Raw genomic sequence first — 21,546 nt, 5'->3', positions numbered from 1 at the left:
GCATGGTGCTGGTAGTACTTGCCTTGCATGCTGACTAGAATTGGAGGTCGCATGTGAGATATTTGTTGAGTGGTGACTGAGACTGCGACCTGCTGGTCCGGGACCTGAGCCATCGAGCGCCATGCCATCCGAAATTTGATACGTCGGGCCAAAGTTCTATTAACAAAACCAAAAATGGTTGTCATGAGTGGGGAAGGAGGTGTGACGAGCTGAGAAAGTGCAGCCAACATGTAACAGAGTACGGTCACGGGTGCTGTTGCATGCCAACGCGATCTTTGAGCTGCAGTGTTAGTCAACTGGCTTCTAAATGAAAGCATATTTGGACAAAGAAACAAGTTCTTCGCAACGACTTAGAGGTAGAACGCCAGCCTTGGCCCTACAATCGATATCTTTTGAATCCGTCTCCCCAATGGAAACGTGCCCAAAATGAGGCTGGCGAATGGCCTCAAGGCGCTCAGTGTGCAGCGGGAACTCCCAAGGCGGACAGGCGTTTCCATCAGGCCCAGCTGTCGTATATGTCAGACAGAGTGTGCCTTCTGATGGAGCATGGTCCCTTCTCCTCGTAGCAGTCATATGATGGGTTCGAAAGGCGGTGTGAGCGGCGAGGTCCGACTGCAGGAAAAAGGCCAAGGGTCGCAGAAGTATTGTGATGACTGCAGTACGGTCATGAGATGGTACACCAGTAGATGCGGCCGAACCTCATGTGGGCATGTCACTAGTGTTCTGCTGAGATGCCGACATGATGGTAAAAGGGTGCTCTCCAAAAACAAGCACTTCACTGAGCCGCACATGAAGTCGGGTCTAGAGCTGGACGCTGTCATAGACATACGTTGATAAGGACGTCAAAGTTGGGCGGAGTCAAACAAGGGGCCGATTGTGTGTAATGACGGTAACAGTTTTGCATACAAAGCTGGCCCAGATCCACGCCCAGGGTCCAAGGAAAGGTGGGACAGATGGTGCGGGTGTTCCACGTTGCTGGGCCACAAGTCGACTTTCCCCGACCCACACAGTGAAAATGGACAAAGCCAGACGTGGGAAGCCTCAATAGTGAGGTCTTGATGAGATGTCGGAGGCATTCACAGTCCCGGATCCTCAGGGCCCAAATCTTCAAGGCCATATCGTCGATGCATATGGCTACTGCTTAGGTTTTGCGGTATGAGAGCAGCATCGGAGACAGAAACACTCGTAGCGTAAAGTGAGATGAGCATAGCGGAATGTAAATGTCTGGCACAGCGATGATTCATACCACGCTGAGCACACTTACACCTTGTGTAACCTGTGGATAGCGTCTGTTCACTCCTGCAGCCAAGACCCGTGTGACGGTACTGTTGTTCATGGATAAGCGCCAGCTTCGGAGCACAATTTACCTCAAATTGGCTGTGCCTTCTCCAGGGTTGTACCGCACCAAGCGCCGCGCCTATCGGAACACTGAGAGACACTCTGGCGGAACTCGTTGCAGTGGCTCGAAGACGATCGATCGCTCTTCACCGACTGATGTTGGAAGACTGCCGCGGAGGGGTGATGTTCGGGGGACACAAGGATCTGGTACGTTATTCCTGATTCAGGCAAATTACGCGCTACTTTAGCGGGCTTTGAGTGGTAATGCGTTCCGCCGTGTCGGTAACCAACCATAATCGTTCTTCTGACAGGAGAGTCCCACCCGATTTCCGCGAGCCCTCGGGTTACCGCCAAGTTCAATGGGCCGTCCACCTTACCCACTGCGCACCCAAGCACTCCAAGCTCGCAGTCAGGGCCATCCAAGGGTCTCGGAATGTTGCAGCCTGGAGGGATTCGCTCCACGTGTTGAAACTGCTGGCGCGGGGCAGATGTGGAACCAGAGCATGCCCCGAAACAACAGCATCGACCAATGTGCACTGCCGTCCGACCCTGCTGGCAACAAGTCTGTTGGCATGATCTGGATCTCGTCTTCCCCGTCGATAAGGATGCTGCAGCTCCTCGCCTCAGCCTCGCTGAATGAGATGCTTTCATTGCCACCAAAAGACGGCACATTGACGACTGCCTGCACTGTAGGGCTCCCTGTGTTCCAATGTGCTGAGGTCGCTAGTAGCCTTCATTGGGGAGCAATTGCAACGGCCGAGGGCTACACTCGAACAATGCAAGGGTCGGGGTCCAGTGGCTGTGGAAGTGAACGAATGGACGGATAGACACTATCGTGTGGGTTACACAAGGAACGCAACAAATAGTCCCGTGCTTAGACGGCGTGATTGCAGCCATTAGAGGACAGGAATCCACACTGAGTATCGTTTCGAGTGCGGGTGTGTCGAGCTCCTGGTTGGTCGTCTGTCCTTGCCTCATGGATCTGTGACCTGCATGTACAATTCAGCCTGCAGGAATGGACAGGAAGGGAAATTAATGGGACGTCTGGCTCGAATCACAAGCCGCTCCCAAGAGTCAGATTTATCCCGGACGGCCCGAGTTCTCAGCCAGGCCTAGGAGCCTGTCCTGCCGAACGGCCTCGTGTCTGCTCACGCCACCCAGGATCCATGTCCGTACCGAACGGCATCAGAGTGGACTAGTGTATTCTTTCGGCAGCATCTTTGTCATCCTCATACTTTTGCAAGATGTCGATCAGACTTTTTGTGTAACATGAAGCACCTGTCATGCTGTCTATTCCAGCTTCACTGGGCCGAGAGGCATCTCGAAGTGAGTTGGGACACTCGCTTGGGAGATCAGATTGTATGCAGGCACCATGCGCCTACGAGTGGCTCTTGTATGCTTTGCACACCAGACTTGTAGCCAGGGGAATAATTCTGAGACTGGGCGCGGAACTATCGTGGTGGATTTCCGTAAGAAGACCTCAATGTATCCGGGAGCGTGTGATCCAGAGTGGAGTTCGTTCCACGCAGCGCAAGGTCCTCCGAGCAGAACCTCGATGACAACTGGTTGGGGACTCATGGTGTGTGCCCCGGCAGACTCAGCGACCTCTGAGCCACTCGGGAGGGTTCAGGATGCATATTCGACCCGGCATTGTGGTTCAAACCTTCTCTCAGGCCAATCCGATTCATTCATCCCTCACCCTCCCAGCGTCGTTTAAGTAAAGCAGCGGGTCCGTGTGTACCAGGAGACATGGTTCAAGTACCTTGAAGTATGTGAACATCGCCTAGGTCCGTAGCAGAACGGAAATTGTGGAGAAGACGAAGAAGAGGCAAAATCGTACCCCCAGGCCTAGTGGAAGCTCATGAAATTGAGCCCTGGTGGATTGGTACCTGTGATACTGAATCGAGAGTCTCCTCACAATCACGTTGAACATACTCGACCGGGGTGGAAGAGATCTGAGAGGCCAATGGATAACATTGATGATTTCGAGATATCTGCTCAGGCAAGCACTCAGCAAACGATGCAAGGCTGCCCGAGTTTGTTGCCGCGAGTTGGGTGGTAGTCAGCGCTAAGGATCGAGGTCGATGCTCGCATCCCAGTCGGAGGACTGATGATCATGGTTGTTCCGATATTATATACAATCTTGTCAGCAGATGCGTGGTGAGGGAGCGAACGGCTGGGGGGGGGGGCAAGGTGTTGACCAAGAGTAAGTGAAGTGTGTTGCAAGCCAAGTAACGGAGGACCCCAACTCCAGAGCTAGCCTGCATGCGGTCCGGCCTTGAGCTGCATTGCCAACGCAGAGAATCACTGGTCAGAGGGTGGATGCGCGCTGCGTGCTGCGTGCTGCGTGGTATTTGATGTGAGGCGATACTGATGCGAGGAAAGGAAGGAGGTAGATTGAGATACTGCACGCGATGCTTCCAAGGCTGGTGGGTGGGTACCGGGTGCACGGGCCAGAAAGATCCATCAGAGTGATGGAATGGCGGACGCCTCTCTGCGATTTGACTGGTGGTGTGGCTTTGCTGTCGAACAAGCAGTACCGACCGTAAGTACAGGTACAGCAGGTGGCCTAGCAGGTACCTAGGTACCGCAGTGTTCCTCCTGTTAGGTGCTAAGTGCCAGGTGCCAGGTGCTAGGTGCTAGGTGCTAAGTGCTAGGCCATAAGAATAAATGCAGCGGCCCTGCCGTGGTGGGCAGTGGATATGTTGGTTAGGCGGCCCCCCCAGTCCCGCCCTGGCCCATCCCTGAGCGCAGATCGGAGCCGTCGGACAGGCCCTTCTAACAAGGGCAATCCATGTCGGTGCTTTCCCTTGTGTGCAACCTGAACTGGACTGTCCCTCCCCAACCACTTGGTCTGCCCATGTAATTCTGCTGTGCCGTCCCTGCCTGCTGCTGCGTAAAAGACCAGGGAAAGGAGGTGGTACGGTACAGAAGTGGCCCGCCCAGTCCTGTCTGCGTGTAGACATGTAGGGGAGTAGGGTATTACCGTGCATGCACGTCTTCCATTTTCTGTCAGTCACCTTGTTCGCATTTGCACTTGCCAGCATTGCGCATTTCCCAGGGGATATGCTCCCCACTGACCAGCATCCATCTCTCTGCGGCACCTGCGAAAGTTCGTGTCAGTCATCCATCCACTCATCCAACCATCCAGCCTCTTGCAGCCAGTCAGGTACGTACCGTGCTTGGGTACTCGGTGACTTGGTGTACATGGGAGCTTGGGCACCTTCCGAGGTTGGTATTTCGGCGATCTATAATCCATCAAGTCAACACAACAACATTGGAGGCCAACAATAGAGCCCTCTTCATTGTTATGGTTATCCTCATTGCCTTCGATGATGGCAGCTGACCGTGTTTTATGTGCCTCCCTGTTTGTCTGTCTGTCTGCCAGCCTGTCTTGCTGTCTTTCTTGGGCTCACAGCCAGGTCATCTACGCTATCGCTGCATTCGCTACATATGCCACTGAACTCTCCCATCGGCCTTCATTACCAGGCACGCTGGACAAGAGGCAGTAGATAGACGGCACAGCTGCGCGTGTCGTCTATTGTCTTTGGCCGACACCCCAGTCCCGGACCCGTCAACGCTTTGTGCCTTTGTGCCTACCGTATGCCTTGTTCTGCCTTGTGCCTCGTGCCCTGTGCGTTGGCTCTTGTACCGCTACTCGCACCTCTCCTCTCCTCTCCTCTCCTCTCCTCTCATCTACTTTCCTCTCTTCTCCCTCCCTGTGCTCTCAGATCTCTCCCAGCTCCACTCCCTGCTTGCTAGTCTCGCTCGTGGGCTCTGGGTTCTACCTAGCTATGTAATGTGACCTGACCCAGATTGACATCACACCTGGGCACACAAATTGTACGTAGCAGGACAGGGGCCGCAGCCATTCATTCGTCGCCTGGCAGGGGTGGCCAGCATTCTATAAAAATTTCCCGATTCTGCTACAACATCATCCTTGCCCTGCCTCGCCTCTCCACCGCTCACAAACACTGGACCCGCGCTTCCAGTGATGACTTAAGTCATCTGGGTCCACCTCACCTCACCTAGCCTTCCTCTGCTTCACCTTGACCTCTTATTCCATCCCGTTCCGACCCCTTCTGCGCTATCTGTCCTGTCCTGTCCTGTCCCGTTCATATTCTGTCCTATTCTGTCCTGTCCCGTCCTCTTCTGGTCTCATTAGTTCTGTTTCGATCTGTCTCCCAGCCCACGTCGCCGGCCCACGGCGCTAGGACGACGGTTGAGTACTTTGGGTCGTTACTGCGGCCCTCGTTCAAACTCTAAACCATTTGGCCTGCTCTCAGGTCCTTTCTACAACAGCCAGACGTCTTTCCTGGTTCTGTCCCGACGACGCAATTTACGGACATTTAACAACTCTAGACCATTTCATACCCACGTCTCACGCGACTATACAACAATTGCATCGGCCACCCGCATGTCGAGACCTGCGCAGCCTCGCTTTACGCACCTGACTGCGTCTTGTCGAGTCCCGAGTCTCAGCCAGATATCGTCTCCAGAACCTGCAAAGTGAGTTTCAGAATCCTTGCTCCTTTCTTTCTGTCTTCCATTGTGTCACACAGGGCCTTGATTCCGTTGTTTGGCTCCATTGCGGAAATATTGCGTCGAGTCTCCCTCCGACCTCCACACCTATCTGTACCAGCCTCGTCGCTTCTCGGCATACTTGCAGCCTGGTTGCTGGTTTTCCCGAGGGCCAAAGGTTGCAACGCCTCAGGTGTATGTCCAAATTGCTTTCAGAGGAATTGCAGCACTCTGTGCACTCTAAGGAGCCAGGGTCATCACTCGCAAGGTCGTGTGCCCCGTCCTCACTATTCTTGAGGCCTGCACTGAGCCAGTTCATGCTCTGACGCGCCCATCATCAAGAACGATCTCGGGGCAAGATCTTGTTGCGTGTCCCTTAGTTTGTGCTGGGACGGACCAGGCTGTGCTTCTGAGGTTGGCTGTGAAGACGTCGGGGCTTTCAGAGCTCCGTAGCTCTCTGCAGAGCCACGAGCTACCCTGGCTGAGTTGGGCATGGCCAAGTCTGTGCGAGTACCGGACGCTACTGTATCTCACCGGTATCCTGTCGTTTTATTCCCATCTGCATTGCATGTGTCTGCTCGATCTGCGCAACTTGCATGCCCACGCAAGGCAAATCGAATCGAAATAGACTGGGGGCCCCCCCCAATCCTCACCGGGGTCCAAGTCTAAATCTGTCTCGCCCTACGCGCCCTACCGCGAGGCCTCGTCGTTCCATCTCTCATACTCATACAAAAACCTCCTTCCCTTTCCGTGCGCCTCAGCTTGCTCAGCCTCGACCTTCGACCTGGATGATCTGCATCTCTCCTTTCATTGTGCACCTCAGGACACGTGTGCCTAGCATGTGCTGGGCGCTTTCGAACCGCGTCTACATCAACCTTCCGCCCAAATCATAGATCACCGTGTCTTTCATTCCTACCTCTCACCGACAAGCACTGATGACATTGTGGCCACCACAACCATTTCTCTCCCGGCTTTTCAGCTGCGGGAAACAATTTGAGCCAAGGCGCTTCGCTAACGGCGTCTCAGGATAATTTACGCTCGCTATACGCCGCCCCACAACTTACAGGTCGGGGCTCGCATTGCGCCTGTCCGTGGCCGGTATGGCAACTACTAACGGGTACACGAATGGCCACCCGCCAGAACCAGCTGGGAAGGGTCATTATACAGAGAATGGCCGTCATTACCAGTTATGGCATGCAGGCCAATACCCCTTCCCAATCGACGAACGCGAGCTAGATCGTCTGGACGCGATGCACAAGTTCTTCCTGGTCGCCCGGCGCTACCTACTCTACAGTCCACACATCAGCCTGGATAATATAACTGGTCTGAAGATATTGGATCTCGGATGTGGCACTGGAATGTGGGCTCTCGACATTGCAAAGAAGTTCTTTAGCTGCCCCCATTCTCATGTACAAGGCGTAGACTTGTCAACGCAAATGCAGGCATCAGAGATCTACCCAAACAACGACTTCAAAGCCATGGATATTGAGGAGCCATGGCCGTCCTTTCTTGAGGAGGGTGCCTTCCATCTGATCCACGCTCGCATGCTTGCAGGCAGCATACACTATGAATCATGGCCACGGGTCTACAGCGAATCTCTGAGGTAGGCATCTCGTAATCGTTGGCAACACGAGATCCAAATTACTCACTGACAGCCGATAGTCACCTGGTCCCCGGCAGTGGCTGGTTTGAACAAGTCGAGGTCGACTGGTACCCTTGCAATGATGACGGACCTGTGTCTAGCCACCTCAGGTACTGGGCCGAGGAGCTGCATAATGCGATGGATGCAATGAAACGGCCTCTTAGAGTTGACTCCAGAAGAACCCAGCAAATGCTCGCCGACGCAGGGTTTGTCGATATCAAACAGGAGGTCATCCACTTGCCTGTCAATGGAGGTTCTGATGACCCGTACGAGATAGATGTCGGCAGGTGGTTCAACCTTAGCCTCCACAAGAGCTTCATGGGCCTCACCTTGGCTCCTCTGTACAGAGCCAAGGGTTGGAGACCCGAGGATATTGAACGGCTCGAGAAGGATGTCCTCGAGGAGGTCTCTCAGCGCGGCAACCGGGCATACTGCAAAATGTAAGTCATGTCAGAGGTTGACAATCCCGGCGACCATTAGACTTTCAGCACCTAATCAAAGAACAGGTATATCTGGACGGCGAGAAGGCCCACACATCATGTCCCGCGATGAAAAGCTCGCAGAAACCACTGTCGATGGAGTAAGCAATGCTTTCGTGCTTTCCAAGGAGCTTCAAACAGGAACATTTTTCGTTATTTCCCTCTGTCAGCCTTCGGATTGAGAAACAGCACATGGTCACATGCGGCTGCAACCTCATTTCTCTCAGCGTGGGTTCAAGAGCCATGCAGGCCACCGTGGCCGCGACCGCGGCCGCCGCCAACCACCACACCGTAGCCTCACAGGGGTAGTGGGCCACAAGAATCAAACAGACGTTCACCAATGATTTGACGCGCGGTTCTATTTGTTTACACTACAATGCGCGGCAATCGGTTCGCGCGCGGTCTCGTGGGCTTGGACGTCAGTAAAACCCCACCGGTAATTTCCAGAACCGGAATCCCTCTGTCATGCCGCAGAATCTTACTTCGGTGTGCAGCAGCAACAGCAGCAGAAATTATCATCGATGGCAGCTAAATAACACTTGATGTTGGAAATGAAGGGCTCGATTTCGGGCACAGCCTTCAGCGCCCTCTTCGTCGTTATTCCTAGCAGAACCAAAGCTATTGGTATTGCCCTTTCCCTCTCCTCAGGCGTCTAGGCTGCCTCTTTCTGGTTGGTCGTACTCGGTGCGACGATATGGGGACTCATTAGGGCAAGCCTCGGTGTTCTATTTTACCACTCTACATTGGGCACAGGCGTTCTGCTGTTGGTAATTTTGGCGTGCATAGATGGGTCGCAACGGTGTGTCGCAAACGGCAGGAGGTTTAGGACAAAGTTTCTCACCATCAGGTCATTATTATTTTGCTGGTCTTTGTTATTATTTCCGGGTCGGTCTTTGCAACTGGAGCTCTGGTCTCGGCTCGGGTCGCCCTTCAGGCTCCAATTTTGAAGTTTTGTTGGCTCTACTTTTCAAACAATTCATCACGGCATTCTCCTATGAGACCCTTGTTGGTGGGCCTCCTATCTGGCCTTGCACCGTGACAACCACGATGTTTCCCACAATCGCACTGCGTGTCGCCAACCCCCTCCTTTCTGGCGATCTCATCATGTGTCCATGCCCTATTGCCGGGACAGCTTGCACGTACTGTCGGCAAATGTTGACAATCTCCAGCGATATCCTATTTCCTGCGTGATCGGTACCGGCCCTTTAGCCTCGTCGGAACAACCCAGAGGATCACGGACCGACTCGACTAACCTGTTCCAAATGTCATAGGCCTGGGTACAAGAATTGGCCCAGATAGAGGCGTAACGCTTATGTTGTTCGATGGTCTAGCCGGCCATTTTGGTCCCTCCAGATGCCCGTGGTTTCCGGAAGGCTGTGTGGTCGAATGAGTACCACTAATCTGCAAGGCGAACTACCAACAGCATAATGCGAGACGACCACTCAAACAACGAAGGAGGAAGGAGTCTTTGGATACGAACATGGGTGGACCCAAATTTCGACCCAATAATTACCAAAGGGTCCAGTTCGTTACAATCATGGGCCAACGCCGCCGATGACGATGGAGCATAATCAGCACTCCATGTTCGTCCATACAACATAACCTTTCGAGCAGATCGAGCATTTGATCGCGCGTACCAAGCTGCTGCTTTCCCAACATCAAGGGGCTGCATGGAGCAACGATATTCATAACCACACAGACGCGACGCGGTCCCCAGGCCCTGCCTGGCCACTGTGCGACCATCAAGTGCGCCGGCCCTGCTCTCTGTTCCCTCTTTTCGAGAAGCCTGCCTACTTAGGAGGTCCCTCCCAGACCATCCTCACCGACCAGGATAAAACGTTCTGTGCAAGGGTGGACGCGCCTTCGTCATACACTGCGGCCAAGCAACATGTGTTCACGCAGACGCAGCATGTAGGCACATACATGCGCGCACTTGACCAGAGCAGTGTCTCATGAACATTGCATACATGCACACACACTGCGGACAAGGTTACGACGAACGCCCAACTGCATCGAGAGCGCCCATCCAGAGAAGCCCACGTATCAGCCTTCCTGCAGGTGTCGACCTCGTCCATGGGTCATATGATGTCCCAGCCATGAACAGCAACAATGATATGTAAGATACAAACGCACTTTGTGCGACATCCGCGCCTATACCCTGCCAGGAACCGCCCCCCTCCCCTGCTGCCCTCGCTTGCGTTCGGTTCCTCCCCACCCGCCCTCGACGACGACGTTCTGCCAGCACATCGCCCAGGATACACTACACCAAAGCGACAGTCAATGTCACCCCATATATGAACCTAGTGGATGTTGCCTGTTGCCCCCTCGAGGTTACATACCAGGCATCCCGACTGCGGGTGGCCGGGACACTCAACCACATGCGAGTTCCTGACCCGGCCAAACGGAAATGCGCAGGCCACGGACACTGGCGTCTCCCACCCCTCTCCCGTCAGGAATTTGCCTCGTCATGGCATTCTTCTTGTTTCCTCACTGCCTTTTTGCCCATTCCTTCCTGTTCACGCCATGCCATGCAGCCTAGTGGAACTTCCCACCCACCTGATCCAGCGCCTGCATGTACATGAGCTCCACGCCACTCCCACCACGACGGGACTCCCATATCTCCACGCAGAGTCTGCCTTACTCGACGACCTTTGAAAAGTCTGCCTTGACCATCAAGGCTGGATCCGGTTAGTTGTGGTGGGCGGCGGTGCGGGTGATGTCGATGTCACCATGCTTCCCCTGCCGCTTCCTAATTTCTCGAACATGTGGTGATACCTTCCTGGAGTACCAGGTACGCTGGGAACGCGCAGGCCTTTTGTGGGCACTGTACTCTCCATTTTCTGCATAGTTCCAAACCAGTGTATGCCAACGCATTATAGACGCAGTGTCTGTCTGCATGTAGTCGGTATGTCTGTTTTTCCTTAGTGCTCAGCAACAGAGTGGTAGATAGATAAATTGGCCGGGTGATGGCATGGCATCGCATTATGCGAGGGCAAACCAACTGTTGACGACCAGGGGACTCGGAGCAGCACCCTCGCTGGTCTGATATTAATAACAGAAGCATGGAGATGGCAGGTCTAGGCCGAGATTGTCATCGACTTGACATACGAAGTGACTTTCAGCCGCCGTGGCAACCAAACCGCTCCCTCAGATGTCGCCTCTCGATAGTGTTGTTGACAAATTAAAGACGGCAGAGCCGCGGCAGGACCTCACCGATTGCGTAGTCCGACCACACTGCAGCTTGATGTGACATTGGTGGTACATGATACAAAAGAAAATTCTATGTTGCCTGCCTTCCCCTTCCACCTGCCTTAAGAAAGATGTACAAGAAGGGCTAGGTAGATAGACTTGCACAATTTTCCCTCGCAAGATGTCGCCAAAACAGAATACGCGACATAGACAGTGCCATTGACCACTCGCCGTGTCCCAATGCGTCCGCATGGTCCGCGTTGGGTCGGGTGGAGCATGCATGTATGTCGTCAGCAAGGGAAAAAGATTTGGAAGTTGTGTCAAGGCATTTTCCTTGATCCCCGTTATCCGAACCGCCGTCTATTCCTGATTCTCTATAGCTGGTCAGGTCAACCAGTTCCTCCATCGAAACCGCCAAAATGGCCACCCATCTCCACACGCACACACACACACACGCACACACACATACACACAGACACAGGCGCACACATGACGAGGTTTGCCCAGCCTGTCGTGCTCCGTCTGCAACACGTCGATTACTGCAGGCCATCACTGCGAAGTACCAAGACTTCTCGCACCTATTCACACACTTTAAACACCCCTGTCGACGACTTCGTCACCCCTCTTCCCCTGTGCAACCCGAGAACGTCTAGTGGTGGCCGTGGCCGGTCTCGCCGTGGTATCCAATCAACTTCCAGCGGCCGACCATCTCGCCAACGGTGAAGAATCCCAGCACCTCGGCGAGGAGCACACCACCTCCGACGAGCTGCGCCCTCGAGAGGTTCCGGATCTGCTGGACGGCCGAGGCCGGGGAAGGCGCGTTAGCGGCGGTGCTGGAGGCGGACCGCAGCAGCGTCTGGGGGTTCTTGACGGCGTTGACCGCGCGGTTGAAGTAGCTCTGGACGGTGGTCAGGGAACTACATAATCGACATAATTAGCAGCTGTACATTCTATTTATCTCGGGAGAGCTCGGTCGCTGAGTGAAGCTTGTTCGCAAACAGATAGACCAGTGGCAGTGAGCTTACGGTGGCTGCATCTTCTGGCCTTGGAAAACCAGCTTGCTCAGCTCAAGGCCGACTCTGCTGTAGTAGACGACGAAGGGGACCTGGCCTGGAGACACGGAAAACACAACCAATAGTTAGCGCCAATTTCATCCCACGGTATCACATCCCATCCCATCACCTATCCGGGAGCTTTCTTCTCTCCTCCTGCCCGACGTGGGGATGTGACATACGCTCAACAAAGCCGACGAATCTCCCCGTGCGGCCGCCGACCTTGCCCAGCGCGCTGGTGACGCCCTTGGCGGCGTTGGCGGCTCCGGCGAGCGCGGGCCCGGCGGCGGAGGTGACGCGCGACAGGCCCTGGGCGGCCTTGGACTGGATGTTCTGGGCGGTCTCCTTGGTGGCGTCGGCGGCCTTCTTCGCCTGCGCGGAGGCGGCGTCGGTGGTCTGGAAGCGGCGGGCTGCGAAGCGGAGGTTCTGCCTCAGGAGAGGACGGGCGACGACTGCGGACGACATGGTGGACGGCGGGTGGGGCCCCTTCTGGTCTGGTCAAGTCCTGTGTTCCGAAGCGGTCAATTGAGGGGAGAGACGGGCCACCTGGTGGTCGTGGTGAGAAAGGAGCGTTTCGTCGGCGGATTGGCGGGAAGCGAGTCGGATTGAGGTCGCGGCGATGGAGGTTGAGAGCGTAGCTTTTGGATTACCGGCCACCCTGCAGACTTGGGTCAGGGCCAGGCGAGGTGCGTGCTTGCGAAAATTCCAATGGAGCTCGGAACAGAACGGGGAGCCGGTTTTGGCGAATCAGAGGCGCCTAATTGGGAGCTACAGTGGGTCCGCTGGCTACGTAAGCAGCTGGCGAGTACGTACCTTTTCCCGAGGTGAAGGCTTGTTGTTGATATCATGGTTTTCTAGGACTGCTGCCATCCATCTACACATATGAACTGGCATGTCTTCGTAGAAGTACATTCATACACTTAGCAGGCCTATACATCTAACTTCATGTGCATATCCTATACCAGAACATGCTTCCCTAGGTCTTTGCCTTTTTCCCTTTTCCTTTTCCCCGTCCTCTGTTCCGCGTGCCAGCCTTGCCATTTGTCACTTGCCTGTCATCGTCAACAAACTCCTCATCACGATCATTATCATCCGCGTCATCGTCGCCGTCGCTCTCAACAACAGCCGTGGCACGAGCCTTGCGTTTTCGTGTCTTTGCGCCGCTGCTCCTCGAAGAATTCTTTTCAGATCCCTGAGTGGCCGATGTGCCCTCACCGGAGTTGTCTGCCTCTGTCCCAGCAACTCCAGCGTTGGCTCGCAGCCTATTCACCGCTGCGGCCATTCTCTTACTCCCTGCTTGTCTTTGCCTAGGCGCAAAGGCCTCCTTGGCACCAACGCCCACACTTCCCTCGAAGTACCTCGTGATGTTGCTCTGTGTGCCTTCCATATCCCTGCGGTTCAGATCTCTGATCACCGGCACGAGCACCTCGTCCGTCCGCTCTGGGCTCCACCCGATCGTCGCCATCAGGAACCGCCGCAACCCCTCCAGGTCCGGCGCCCCCCATTGGAATGACTCCGGGTTCTTGTCAACCTCAGGCTGCAGGTAGGCGTCGTAGACAGGCGGGCTGGGAAAGCTCGGGGGCAGGAAGAGCTTGGTGGCCTGGCTCTTGCGGAACTTCTTCCGGAACGCAGATTGTGCGTCAGCTTCCTTAGGCCGGTTGAGGTCCTGCTGCACCTCAGTCCACCATTCCTTGAACGCAGTCAGGCCTTCCCTCCCTGGAAATTCTGAGAGGATCTCCACGGCCGTGACAGGGCCGATTCCCGGGAGGCCTTCAGTGTAGTCGGATCCTAGGAGGTGAGCTATCGAGATGAGCTGGTCACGGGATAGGGAGAGCTCCTTCTCAAGATCGTCAGACAGGTAGCACTCGACAAACTTGTTGCTGTTGAACATGTTTTTGTAGATCCTCGTGCCACCGAACAGGAAAATGTCGGAGTCGTCAGTGACAATACCATCGACGAGTCCGAGGTGTACCAGCTCGGCGCACTGAGCTTCAGCTTCCATCGGGGCTGTGATATACGGGATGCCAAACAAGCGCAGCAGGGCCTGACACTCGGTCACCATGATTTGTGTCACCTCGTCAGCGTCACGCCTATCTTTCTTCTGCTGGTTTCTTAACGCCCGTAGCTCCCGCTCGTAGTCTTCCTGGTTCTGGTAAGCTGGCTTGTTGTTCAGCTGACTTGCGAATCGAGCATGTTCTTCGGCCTCCTCAGCCATCTGCGCCAGGAGCTGTTCTTCCTCGGGATCGCTGAACTCCTCGTACTCGCCATCCGAGAATAGGCCATCATCGTCTGCTGCAGCCGGGTCAACAATTGGCGCGATTCCTTCGACTCTTTCCTGCTGAGCAATCGGAGGTGTTGGAGGCGTGACTTCCCCAAAGCCAAGTTCTTCGATCTGAGCTGGCTGTTCAGCTGTTAATGACGCCTCGGTAATCTTGGGTTGCTCTTGCGGCAGCTCAACATCCTCAAATATCATATCCTCGGCAGCATCTCCCTGCTGCTCTTGTTGCGGAGAGGATGCTGCTGGGGGGCTGTCTTGTGGCAAATCGATATTTTCGAATTCCATCTCAGATGACAGAGAAAGAGGTGTCTCCGTCTGGTCCTCATGAAGGCCCTCGCCCTCGCTGTTTTGACTGATTACATCTCTTGACACTGCTTCCGGACTTGTTTTTGTTGGATCTTCAGAATCCTTCGAAGGCGGTGGCAACGTGACTGTGAAACCTGTATGTGCATTCGGGGCTTCGTTCGCGTCTGAACTCCCAAGTGAAGCAGACTTTACTGGAGGAGCATCGACAATTTCAATGTCATCATCATCGTCATCAGATGATTCAATCTCGACAACCTCGTTCCGTCGCTTCATTCGGAGACGCTCCTCCTCCTCAGCTAATCGCTGGTCCTCCTCATTCACCTCGGTCTCGATAAGTCGCTGCTTCTGCATTTTCTCCCGGATATCCGATTCGTCATTGATCATCCACGGAGGTAACGGTTGCGGTGCTTTCTCTCCGCCGGCTTCTTTCTCGAATCCACCCTCAAAGTCATCGTCCTCGGGAGGATCTGGTTCTTTCGGGCCAGCCGGCCGAGCCTTGTCACTCGATCTCTCCTCAGGCAATTCGATTTGAAAGCCACCCTCCGACTCGAAGATGTCTTTGATGCTTTCTTCTGGTTTGGGCGCGGACACGGGTTTCGGCTTCTTTTCAAATAAGGAGGTCCTCCAATTCAGCTTCTCAAAAGGTAAAGGCCCATCGAAAGGATTCTTGACGTTGGGTCGGACCGTTTCCATTGATTTTGGTTTCACTGCGGCCTTCTTCTTCCTTGCAGCCCTCAACGCCGATTGCAGGTCTTCCTCACTATCACTGTCCTCACTTTGCTTCCTCTTTGCGACAGCTGCATTTGCCCGGTTGTTGATGATATGGGCAACCATGCTACCGCTTGTGGACGCAATTGGTTTTGGCGTTTCCACTGCTTTTTGCTTCCAGTCAGGGATCTGCACGTCCTCGAATACGTCTTCTTGCGCCTCTTCCGCCTCTTTGTCGGTACCATGTTGGTTTCGAAGGGACATCTCAATTGCTCGTGCAACGTCTTCATCTTCATCTGCCACTAGTTCATCCTCGTTTTCTTGAGCCACGAATAGATCATTGTTGCCTTCGTATTCGTCCCCGAATAGCGACTCCACGTTCTGATCTTCATCTTGGAAACCCACTTTGTGGCTTTTGACCTTCGGTAGACGATTTAAGCCTTCTATAGGCACATCCTCAAAGTCGTCGTCCTCGCTTTCATCTGCATCTTCGTCCTTGGCTTCGAACTTGAAGTGCAACTTGTCAACGTCAATCGGTTTGTGGGCTTCGCCCAAGTCTTTCTCAGTGCTGACAACACCCAGTGCCCAGCCACCATCCGCATTCTCGTTCCTCACGAGGATATACTCCCGGTTCCTCTCTCCAGCAACTCGTCCGCCACCGGTGACTGTCAAGTCACCCCCCATATTCATTTCGAACATGAGTCTCTGCGTCAGACGATTCCGCTCCTGGACGCGCTCGATCTGGAACCTCGAGAAGTCCATGCGATTTGGAAACATGATGCCTAGCTGCTCTTTACTCAGTCCCATCCTGAGCCGACTCCGCAACCTCGCCGCATTGAGGATATTGTACCGGTCTGCGGGTGGCAGACTCTTGAAGAAGTCGCCATCAAAATCGATCTTGCTGAAGTCGTACAAGTTGACATCCTCACCGTTGTGGAACTGTCTCGCGTAGTCCTCCAGCTCCTCCACGCTCATGATACGGGGGTCCTCTGGCTTTCCCATTTTTTCGATGCTGGTCCCCAGTTCCGGTAGGTGGTACTGATCCTGCCTGAAGAATTTTCTCTCCTTTTTGCGTTCCTCCTGCGGCTGAAAGGCCTCGTCGGCGTACACCATGTTTTCCATGTCGGGAAGCTCCTCGCCGGGTGCCACCCCATCCTGAGGGCTAGCATCCCTTTGCCTCTGGCTCTCCTTGCGCTTCTCCTCTTCCTCCTGTGCGATCCTCTGCATCTGCACAGCAAGCAGTTTCCCCGCCGTGCGCACCGCATCTTCGCGTCTGCCCTCCCTGCGCCTACGCCGGCCTTGCAGGGTAGCGCGCTTCAAGGCAGGAGCCCCACCGTCGAATACGAAGACAGGTTTGATGCCGAACCATAGGAGCTTGCATATCCTCCGGAAGAAACCGACGACGTGGCTGTTGCGCAGGGCGTTGCCCTCCTTATCGCGCACAGCTTTGAGGAACTGGTAAATCCAGATAGAAGCATCCACGGCAAGTCGCTTGCGATTGAGAGTGGCGAGATTTGTGGGCCGGGCGCAAGGTTGCACGACCGTCCAAAGACCGTTGACACCCATGGCGACAGCGTCTCGGGTTCAGCGGATCGGACGTAGTGAGAGAAGTTGAGAGTGGGTATAGGCAGATCCGTATGAAGTGCCTACGTGGGAAAGGATAGGCTGATCGTCATGACTCCCATGATGTCTGCGATTCTGGCACACTGCTAGAATGCTATCTATCGATCGACAAGATGAAGAAAAGAGTCACGGAATACTCGGTATGACTGCTTTCAACTAGGCTACCGGGTATGTGAATCTAGGGGAGTAGGAAGCGCCTCTGGGCGCGTTCAGCCTGATAAGCGGCTTATCGCCCCACCAAATGCCGTCATCACTCGCGAAGCCTCCGCCCCGTCACGGGACGGGAGCGTCACGGAAAAGAAGCTCCAGGCGTTCGTCGGTCCACTCCGAGCTGCAGCCCTTCGACCTCGACCCCGGAGGGTCCACCTGGCTGCCGAGGACCGACCTCAACGAGCTCCGCACCCTGAGCGATCATAGAGACCGACAATCACTAGTCCTAGCCATACTTCTCAGGGCTGAGCCGAGCACTGGATCATGGCGGCCTCGGAAGACAGGATGGACAAGGATGAAGCGCGAGGCTTCCTCGAGTCTCTTCTGAACAAGAAGCTGCGCATCCACACGACAGACGAGCGCATGTTTTGGGGCGAGTTCAAGTGCACCGATCCCGTGGGTTACACGTCTTCACCCATTCAATTGGCTACCGGTTCTGACGAGGTCAATTGGCTGACCTGCCTTAGGATCGAAATATAGTTCTAGCACACACCTACGAGTACCGCCAGCCCTCGCCCGAACAGCGTGCCAAAGCAGCAGCTGCCGCCAACGCCGACGCAAGCACCATTAAGATGGAGTTGACGCACCGCTACCTTGGGCTCGTCGTCGTTCCCGGGGAGCACATCTCGCGCATCGAGAAGGAGGACTTTGCCAGTCAGGTGAAGAAGGAGTAAAGGCCGCCCAGCTTCGCAAGAGAAACCTGCGACAGAGGATCTTAGTCTCGAGCAAACGCCCGGATAATGAACAGTCGACAACGTCACGCGACCGCTCTTGCCAATCCACCATGGACACACAGGACGGGGACACCCAAACGAGAAGGCAGCTGTACATCTCACCGGCACGCGCGGGTCATGGAATGCCGCGATAGCCAGTGGCGTGAACCAGGCAGTATTTCTTTATAAATCTGTCCGTTCAGCACAGTTCCATGAGAAGCGTGGGGACGACCATGAACCGTGCTGTTGGCAACAAATGGGAGCAGTAGCCCCGATTTCCAGAAGCGACGCCCAGGCTCAGACCCTCGAGTTCTTCCGGATATCTCATTCCTCAGCCGCACCTGCAGGCTCTGCAGTGAGACTCTCTCGGAATTTTCAACTGAGGCAGATGAAAAACGGCGGTACTGTCTACCGCCTATCTACCAATTGGTATCTTTAACTGCCGATCTCCGCCCTTTTCCCTTCGAGCCGAGAGACAAGCATTTGGCTGAAAGAGGTTGGCCGAGAGTAGTGGATGACAGGGACTCACCTTGAGCATGGAGTTATGAGGATGGACTTGCGTGTGCCAGGTCATAGGTAGCTCCATGTGTATATCTCAAGCCCCCGATCAATGTGGACGACATAATTTCATGGGCAACCAAATAGTCACATGCTTTTCTTACGTCTTCAAAGTGGAAGCTAGACATCTGGACTCAAGCGTTGGTAAAGTGAGAAGGCGTGTTCATTCTCGATATCGGAAAAGACTTGCGTTTGCGCTTGGAATTGATATCAAAGCAGTTATGAAGTGAACCAGAACCACGCCCCACCCGTGATTTTCCGCCTGCAGCCCTGTGTTTTCCAAGCGCCTTTCCACGCGTATATTCCAAGTCGAAAACCACGAGCCTTCGAAACCGCAGCTCGAGTTGCCATGACAATTAGTAAGTAGCGTCATTATAAACATTACACTATAGATTTACTCCTGACCGAATCATGTCAGCTAGATCAAGCAGCAACAGCCTCCTGTGTGCGCCCACGGTGCTCGCCGTTCAATCCGTTCTCGCTTTCCACCAAGTCGTCGTCCTCCTCTTCCTCGTCCTCGTCCTCATCGTCGTATTCGCCCTTATGCTGTCCGGCTGGGACCCAGGAGTCCCGGTCATTAAGCGGGGCGTCCTGGTGCGACAAATCGTGGCCCTCCGACCTGGCTTTGATGTTGTTGCGACGGCGGGTGGACAGCGTCCGCGCACGGGTCGACAGCTTGGAGGAGACGGCGGCCTTCTGAGTGACCCAGTTTGTCAGGGCGTCCTCGCAGTCCTGGATGATGGCCTTGCTGGCCTCGTATCCGTCGTAGGCGGCACGTGTCTCTCCGGGTGTCACGGGTGTGTCGTCGATGAGCTCCAGCAGATGCTTGCCGTACCCAGCAATGATAGCCACTTTTTCACAGTGCTCCCGCAGGGCGTCAAACTGATAAGTGTATGCAGCCTTGATCTTCTCCCGAGTAATGTTGGACAGCTGCGCTTCGGCGACCAGAGACTCTGCTTCGGCGCGGACGAGTTCTTGCTCGAGAACGACAATCTTGGGGGAGTTGGGCTCTTTATATTTCAGTTGCGCGATCTGGTCGGTGATCTTCTGCTTGCGATCTCTACTCGGCTGCACCGAGGCCTCGATGTTCCGGATGCTCTTGATGGTCACGCGGTACTGATCGTAACGATCGACATACTGGTCCTCGAGCTCGCCGATTTCGTAGATTAGGACACCAAGCTTGTCCGTGACGTCTGAGACATCCTCGTCGCAAGCCTCGCCCCAAATAGAGAGTTGTTGCTACAATCTCCAAAGTTAGAAGCACTCGGGATGTGGGCCAGGCTGGTTTAAGACGTACAGCAACCTCCATTCGCTCCTTTGCCACTGTTTCCAGGCTGCGCATGACGTTCTTCTCCATCTTGACCAGTTGCGACAGCTTCTTAGCTAGGTCCGGGCCGAAGGCGCCCGCGGTCTTTCCTCGAAGAGCATGACCTATTCAGCCTGTTAACTGAGGTCTCTTTTCATGCACATCGATTGCAATTGATGAAGATTGGAACGTACCGAAGCCGCCGCGGCCGAAGAGACGGCCTGACTTTGTGGACGAGGTCGGTGGGGGAGGATTCTGGCAACGCAGCAATCAGGCTATATTCTCTCCGGGTGGCGCGGCCAGCTTGGGACTCACCTGAATCTGAGAGGCAGTTGGCGCCCTCGTCTGGCGCATAGAATAGGTGCGATGCATGTTGAGCGGTTCTGATTGTATCAATAAGGGAGGGGTTTGTTGCTGGAAGACGTAAGTGGGTCAAGGACAAGTGGTGGAAATGGATGTTGATGATTGGTCTCACGAGATATCTCGTGGTGAGGCTTGTAAGTCCAGGTGGGCCGTCCGGAAGGAGATACAATTGTGATGATAACAGAGCAGGGGGTTGGACAGAAACTGGGGGAGCGTCGGGTGTAAATAGTGGAGGTGAAGGGGACGAAGGCGAAGATCGGTCAGGAGGTCGAGGCCGAGATGGCAATTCGTTCGCGGACAATGGCAAAGCTGAAGACCCCTGAGAGCCCGAGAGAGAGAGAGACGGGCGACGTCATATCCGGACTGAGTGGCAGAGCTAAGGGATGCTAGAGGATGCTAAGGGATGGTTTTAGCGCTCTTTTGGGAAAGCCCCGTTCGCAATGTGGCGCTGGCAGTTCGAAACCGTGCACCACCGCCTGTTTAGGATCGGCCAGGCTGGGTTGATCTTTCTGTCTGGGCTGTATCTGTCTGTACATTTTGCTGAGCACAGAATGTTTCATCCACCAAGTCATCAGTGCCAGTGCTTGAGATGATGATGATATGATTGTGCGTTCACACTAGGCCGTAGGAATTCCAAACTGTTTGAAGAAAATTGAAACGGCAGTCTATCTAGCTCAATCCGTGCACTTGCCGTTGATGACTGATTCCGTTCCTGGACAAGTCTCGCCAATAGACAGATCTAGAGGAAATGATAACATTGCTAGATATCGTGAATTCCGGTTTGTTTACAAACGCCGCTCCACACCTGCGCTTGTAAAGCATTTCGTATTCCCGATGTTCGTGAACAAGCTCTTCATTTACACACAACCCACGTGGAAGTACAGAACCCATCGGGCAGAATATCAACTCTGTGGATGCGCAAGGCTTAGGCTTACATCCATGTTCTGACACCACTACATACAGGTAACCTAGAGAACCGAAAATAAAGAAGTTAGACAATTAAGCCCGTCCCCTTCTCTATAATAATCTGCCCGGGCGATCTAGTAGATACCTGTGTAGTGCATATATTTACTCTATGAAAAGTTGACGGTCGAACAGGTGTAAAGAGGCACAGGGTTTTCGAGGTTTGCCCTGAACCCTGTTGCACAGTAATGTAACTGACTGTCCCACTGAAGGTGGACACCCTGCAACCCCTACCCATGCCATGAACAGCTCCTTCCATTCGGAGCCTTCCCGCTGAGCAGTTGCAGGTGCACGCGT

The 21,546-nt window shown here is 54.3% G+C and overlaps 5 protein-coding genes across 5 annotated transcripts; 2 read left to right on the top strand and 3 right to left on the bottom strand.

Moving 5' to 3' along the window:
- Positions 1-7,295: 7,295 nt before the first annotated feature.
- On the top strand, positions 7,296-8,289 carry J7T55_003984 (methyltransferase; the record flags this gene model as incomplete). Its single annotated transcript, XM_053144649.1, has 3 exons — positions 7,296-7,462; positions 7,522-7,941; positions 8,151-8,289. The coding sequence occupies 3 exons, from the start codon at positions 7,296-7,298 to the stop codon at positions 8,287-8,289; spliced, it is 726 nt and encodes a 241-aa protein (XP_052992485.1).
- Positions 8,290-11,818: 3,529 nt separating this feature from the next.
- On the bottom strand, positions 11,819-12,686 carry J7T55_003983 (ATP synthase subunit g; the record flags this gene model as incomplete). Its single annotated transcript, XM_053144648.1, has 3 exons — positions 11,819-12,086; positions 12,195-12,279; positions 12,404-12,686. 3 exons carry the CDS (start codon positions 12,684-12,686, stop codon positions 11,819-11,821), a joined length of 636 nt encoding a protein of 211 aa, XP_052992484.1.
- A 511-nt stretch (positions 12,687-13,197) lies between these two features.
- J7T55_003982 (uncharacterized protein) lies at positions 13,198-17,079 on the bottom strand (the record flags this gene model as incomplete). Its single annotated transcript, XM_053144646.1, has 1 exon — positions 13,198-17,079. The coding sequence occupies one exon, from the start codon at positions 17,077-17,079 to the stop codon at positions 13,198-13,200; it is 3,882 nt and encodes a 1,293-aa protein (XP_052992483.1).
- A 531-nt stretch (positions 17,080-17,610) lies between these two features.
- Positions 17,611-18,020, top strand: J7T55_003981 (lsm domain-containing protein; the record flags this gene model as incomplete). The annotated part of the gene is made up of 2 exons (XM_053144645.1): positions 17,611-17,742; positions 17,814-18,020. The coding sequence occupies 2 exons, from the start codon at positions 17,611-17,613 to the stop codon at positions 18,018-18,020; spliced, it is 339 nt and encodes a 112-aa protein (XP_052992482.1).
- A 1,020-nt stretch (positions 18,021-19,040) lies between these two features.
- On the bottom strand, positions 19,041-20,295 carry J7T55_003980 (sphingolipid long chain base-responsive protein LSP1; the record flags this gene model as incomplete). Its single annotated transcript, XM_053144644.1, has 4 exons — positions 19,041-19,856; positions 19,915-20,048; positions 20,118-20,178; positions 20,239-20,295. The coding sequence occupies 4 exons, from the start codon at positions 20,293-20,295 to the stop codon at positions 19,041-19,043; spliced, it is 1,068 nt and encodes a 355-aa protein (XP_052992481.1).
- Positions 20,296-21,546: the final 1,251 nt, after the last annotated feature.

This window comes from Diaporthe amygdali (assembly GCF_026229845.1).
Source record: "Diaporthe amygdali strain CAA958 chromosome Unknown NODE_18_length_871485_cov_64_394520, whole genome shotgun sequence".
Classification (NCBI taxonomy): domain Eukaryota; kingdom Fungi; phylum Ascomycota; class Sordariomycetes; order Diaporthales; family Diaporthaceae; genus Diaporthe; species Diaporthe amygdali.
The sequence above is the reverse complement of the archived record's forward strand: the minus strand, read 5'-3'. Positions and strand labels throughout refer to the sequence as shown.